General features: G+C 35.4%; 1 protein-coding gene and 1 long non-coding RNA gene across 2 annotated transcripts; both read left to right on the top strand.

The window, feature by feature from the left end:
* The first annotated feature begins 1178 nt into the window (after nt 1-1178).
* LOC129571153 (uncharacterized) lies at nt 1179-1598 on the top strand. The gene is made up of 3 exons (XR_008688220.1): nt 1179-1291; nt 1388-1403; nt 1509-1598. It is a non-coding gene; the product is annotated as an uncharacterized LOC129571153 (long non-coding RNA).
* A 506-nt stretch (nt 1599-2104) lies between these two features.
* LOC129571152 (uncharacterized) lies at nt 2105-3665 on the top strand. The gene is made up of 4 exons (XM_055450916.1): nt 2105-2201; nt 2340-2716; nt 2788-2860; nt 3004-3665. Exons 1-4 carry the CDS (start codon nt 2105-2107, stop codon nt 3663-3665), a joined length of 1209 nt encoding a protein of 402 aa, XP_055306891.1.
* Nucleotides 3666-4465: the final 800 nt, after the last annotated feature.

Here is a 4465-nt window from a genome sequence, read left to right as displayed (position 1 = left end):
TGGGCCCACTTAATCCAAATCTGGCGTTAGTTTGTCCTGGCACGTCTAGTTTTTAAGATAGAATCATTGCGGTTTCCGTATCAGATTTGGATTAAGTGGGCCAAAAAACCTTGGAAATGAGTCTACTCTTTTTGGGGGAATTTCATTTTCGAAAGGCTAATGCGAATTGAATTAAGACATTCGGTATAAATTTTAAAAGGCTATCATGTGCCATCATATGCCGCTTGAATCGCTACCATCGCCACAAACAAAACCGTTGTGAGTCTGACTTTTTTCAATACAAAATAATCCGTAAACATCTTCTAATGAAAAAAAAAGGTTAGAATAAAATTGTAAATTCCATTTCTGAACTCACAGTTTATTAAAAATATTTTATTTGCATCAGTAAACTTGGAAAAACTATAATTATTCCACTGCAAATGATTTCCATTTGGAGTTCGAAACTTCGCAATCAACAGCGCCATCTTACGTTCAACGGATATACATATACACTCCAGTCGCCATATTGACAAGTGACAATTGCGTTGTCGTCTAACATTTCAAATGGAAATCATTTGAAATGGAATAATTGTAGATTTTCTAAATTTTATTGATGTAAATAAAATATTTTTTATAAACTGTGAGTTCAGAAATGGAATTTACAATTTGATTCTATAGATAGCTGAGGATATATGCTGAGCATAGAAACTCAATAATCTGAGATTGGGACATTTTGACTTTATGACGTGTAGTCCATATAAATTCATGATGAAATGCACGAAATTGTATGCGTCATAAAGTCAAAATGTCCCAATCTCAGCTTATTGATTTCTATACTCAGCATATATCCTCAGCTATCTGTCATTGACTGCTTTTTTTAATAGAAGATATTTTTAGATTATTTTGTATCGAAAAAAAAAATCAGATTCATAACGGTTTCGTTTATGGCGCTGGTAGCACTTCGAACTCGATTTTTCGTTCAACATCAACCGACTGAAATGATACCTAGCGCATATCCTGGATCTTCAAATTTTATCCCAAAATCCGCATTAGCCTTTGTTGCATAGTGTTATTAGACCTGAATTCATCAATTATTGATTGTATGGCACGTGTCAGCTATTGGTGTATTAATGGTTTAGAACAGGCAGCACCGCATGGGGAATACCAAAAGAATTCGAAGGATCTTCTAAAGAAGTACAAGACGGTTCTCTACTATCTACTTGTGCAACAGGTTAAAACTCTGTTTGGTTGGCAAATTAAAATGAAGCTACTACACGGTTTGTTTTCGGTGCTATTTATCGTTGAATTTTCGGTAAGTTCTTTCTATTCCTTTATCATTTTCACTTTTATCCAATAAAATACGATATCTTTGTAGAAATGAAAATTAACACGAAATTTCTTTTTCTAGGAACTTCAAGGAAAACGTAAGACATTTTTGGTTTCCGAACTAGCTTTTTATGATTCCAAAAGATTTTTTCAGACTTTTATAATATTCAATTCGAAATTTCAACTTCTTTTCCAATGAACAGATGGCTTTTTCTCGCAAGCTCTTCTTAAGGGCGAAGTGATTGAAAACATGTCACAGGCAAAGTTTGTAGCTGGAATCCATGCCCCCGCAAGTAGGTCTGCTTTAGAATTATTTTCTTTTTTCTTCGTGTGAATTTTTGTCCGAAAAATTCAAATATTCTATCAATTTTGCTAGGGGCTGACCACGCTTCAGAAAATTGAAAAAAATGCTAGATTTTATAATTTTTTTCAAACAATATATTATTTACAACTGGGACATTTTTCGAACTTTCTCCAGAAACGATTCACTGTAAATGATAACTTTGAATTGTGCGTTGTCAGTTTACTGTCAGAAAATGCATCACATTGTAGTGGTCAAAAGTATCTTTCATAGTGGATCATAGATTTAGTCAAATATTTGAGTCAACATACAGATGGTATTAAAACTGAATGATAGAAACGAATTTTGTAGATGAAGAATTCGCGGTTTCCTCTAGCAATTTTGTGTGTGTGTGTTCATTTTTTCTTCAAATATTATTACTTGTACTGAGAATGAAACGATTTTATTACAAAATATTTGCATGAATACAAAGACCATCCAAATGATGCCAGTAGAAAAATGACGAGTATTTGTACCGCATTTATCCTGTCGAAAACGGAAATTATCACGAATGCCCATTGTGTGGATGACGCCCCATATGTTCATGTGGTAGCTGGTACGAGAGTTGTATCAGATGCAAACCAGAAAATTAAAATCAAAGTAGAAAAAGAGAACATTGCATGGCACCCTCATTATAGTCATTTGATTGTTGGTGCATTTGATATTGCCAAAATTACACTGAAAACGCCGTTAGAATTCAGCGATACCGTTGGTAGTATCGAACTCGTGGATAAGGATTACAAATTGAATGACCAATCAGAAGTGGTCACTGCCTATGGATATGGCGTGTTGAACAACATCGGACCATTGATATTGAGGCGTTGCGATGCAAACTATATATCTGATGTCGAACCAGCCAACACATTTAACATAAGTCAGACTTTATACTTTACAACTGGTGAAGCAACGAATGATGGCGAAATTATTGCACACGGCGATTCGGGTGGACCAGTCGTTTCAAAAATAAATGGCAAAATAGTGGGGATAACAATGGGTATATATGGAACAACAGGTGGCCGCGGAATGTTCCTTCCAATTACTCTATTCCTTGATTTTATTCATGACCCAAAGGTATCTAATCACAATGCCCCAATTTTTATTCTCAACAACACGGACAAAATCATTTTTTGCATTAATTTCAGAGCGTGAAACCAATTCCACCTCCGCTTACACCTAACGAAGCTAAATTTATAGCCGATATAACGGTACCGGGAAGTAAGTGTGCATTTGAAATTCGAACTAAATCAAGCCGTTTTTAACGTCAATTTTTTTAATTTTAAACATAGGAGAGGCAGAAGTGGAGATTTTTCATGATTCATAAACATAAATATTCATTCGGAGATGTTTTTCTATTACAGAATTTCTTACTGCTTACAAAAATGAACTTGCCCATGCCGACGAAAATTTTCAACTAGAATTTAATGCAATCATTTTGTCGAAAACGGAGATTTTGACCTGTGCTTATAGTGTGATCGGCGCCCCATATGTCTACGTAACCGTTAATAAACTATCAAGAAATGCGACAAAACTTAAAGTCACTGAAGACCAGATAGAAATTCATGAGAAATACGCATTGTCGAGGTTTGCATTTAACGTTGCCAAGATTACACTTGGAGAACCGTTGGAGTTCAACGATAACGTCGGCAGCATCGATTTGGTGGACAAAGATTACAAAATGGATGACCCGTCCGAAATGGTCACTGTTTATGGTGATATGGTATCAGATGGAACAATGAGAACGAGGCGTTATGATACAAAGTATTTGGATGGCGCCAAATGCAAACCGAAATATGGCGCTGCTTTTGATGCAAATCATTTGATGTGTTACACTTTAGATGGAAGCATGGGAACTCCCTTTACGTTTGGAGGTCCAATGATTTCGAAAAAGAATAACAAACTCGTGGGTATTACCATATTTCATTCGGGTGGTAAGCCAGTTATTTTTCAACCGATTGCACCGTTGCTTGATTGGATCCGGAAGCCAAAGATGAGACGTAATCAAAGAAGAAGAATAGCTTGAAAAAAGGGGTTTCAGGCGCCTGAAAAAGCTGAATACCGTATCTTTTTTTGCCCCTGTCATTTGATGTTCAATAAAAGAACCGAATAAATTTGAAAATTTGAGAAAAATGCATTATATTTTTCATTAGCCCATGCACAGATATTTGATTATCTGAAATCAGATGAAAAACCTCTAGACGAGGTTAAAATGGAGTGACGCTCCTGTGCGTGGATTTACCACTCAAAATGACTGATATCATTTTGAGTGACGCTTTGACGCTGCATTATCTCTGGGAACGAAGTTCAAAAGTGTTTTTCGCATTCACTATTGTGAAAATTTATTTACAATAAGGAAAAATATCGCGTCACGACTTTTGGACGGCAAAACGCTTGAAAGTTTGACTTGGAGACTAAATTCAAAAGTCGTGACGCGATATTTTTCTTTATTGTAAATAAAATTTCACAATAGTGAATGCGAAAAACACTTTTGAACTTCGTACCCAGAGATAATACAGCGTCAAAGCGTCACTCAAAATGATATCAGTCATTTTGAGTGGTAAATCCACGCACAGGAGCTTCACTCCATTTTAACCTCGTCTAGAGGTTTTTCATCTGATATCACTAATTTTGTAAGGCAATTATTCTCGGAAAAAATATACTTTTGCCAGAAATATGTCTATTTTAAGGTCTTATCATTGGGAAATTGTTATTTTTCGGGTAAAAAATTCGCATCCACATTTCGCAAGTTTTGTAAACAGCAAATTTCCACTTTCATTTAAAAAGTCCCATTTTCCCCTTATTGGACATTGTAAAATTTGATTA

This window comes from Sitodiplosis mosellana, unplaced genomic scaffold, assembly GCF_009176505.1.
Source record: "Sitodiplosis mosellana isolate CC-2019 unplaced genomic scaffold, AAFC_SMos_1.0 Smas_scaffold_1461, whole genome shotgun sequence".
In the NCBI taxonomy this organism is placed as follows: Eukaryota; Metazoa; Arthropoda; class Insecta; order Diptera; family Cecidomyiidae; genus Sitodiplosis; species Sitodiplosis mosellana.
Note: the sequence above shows the minus strand (reverse complement) of the source record. Positions and strands in the feature narration are given on the sequence as shown.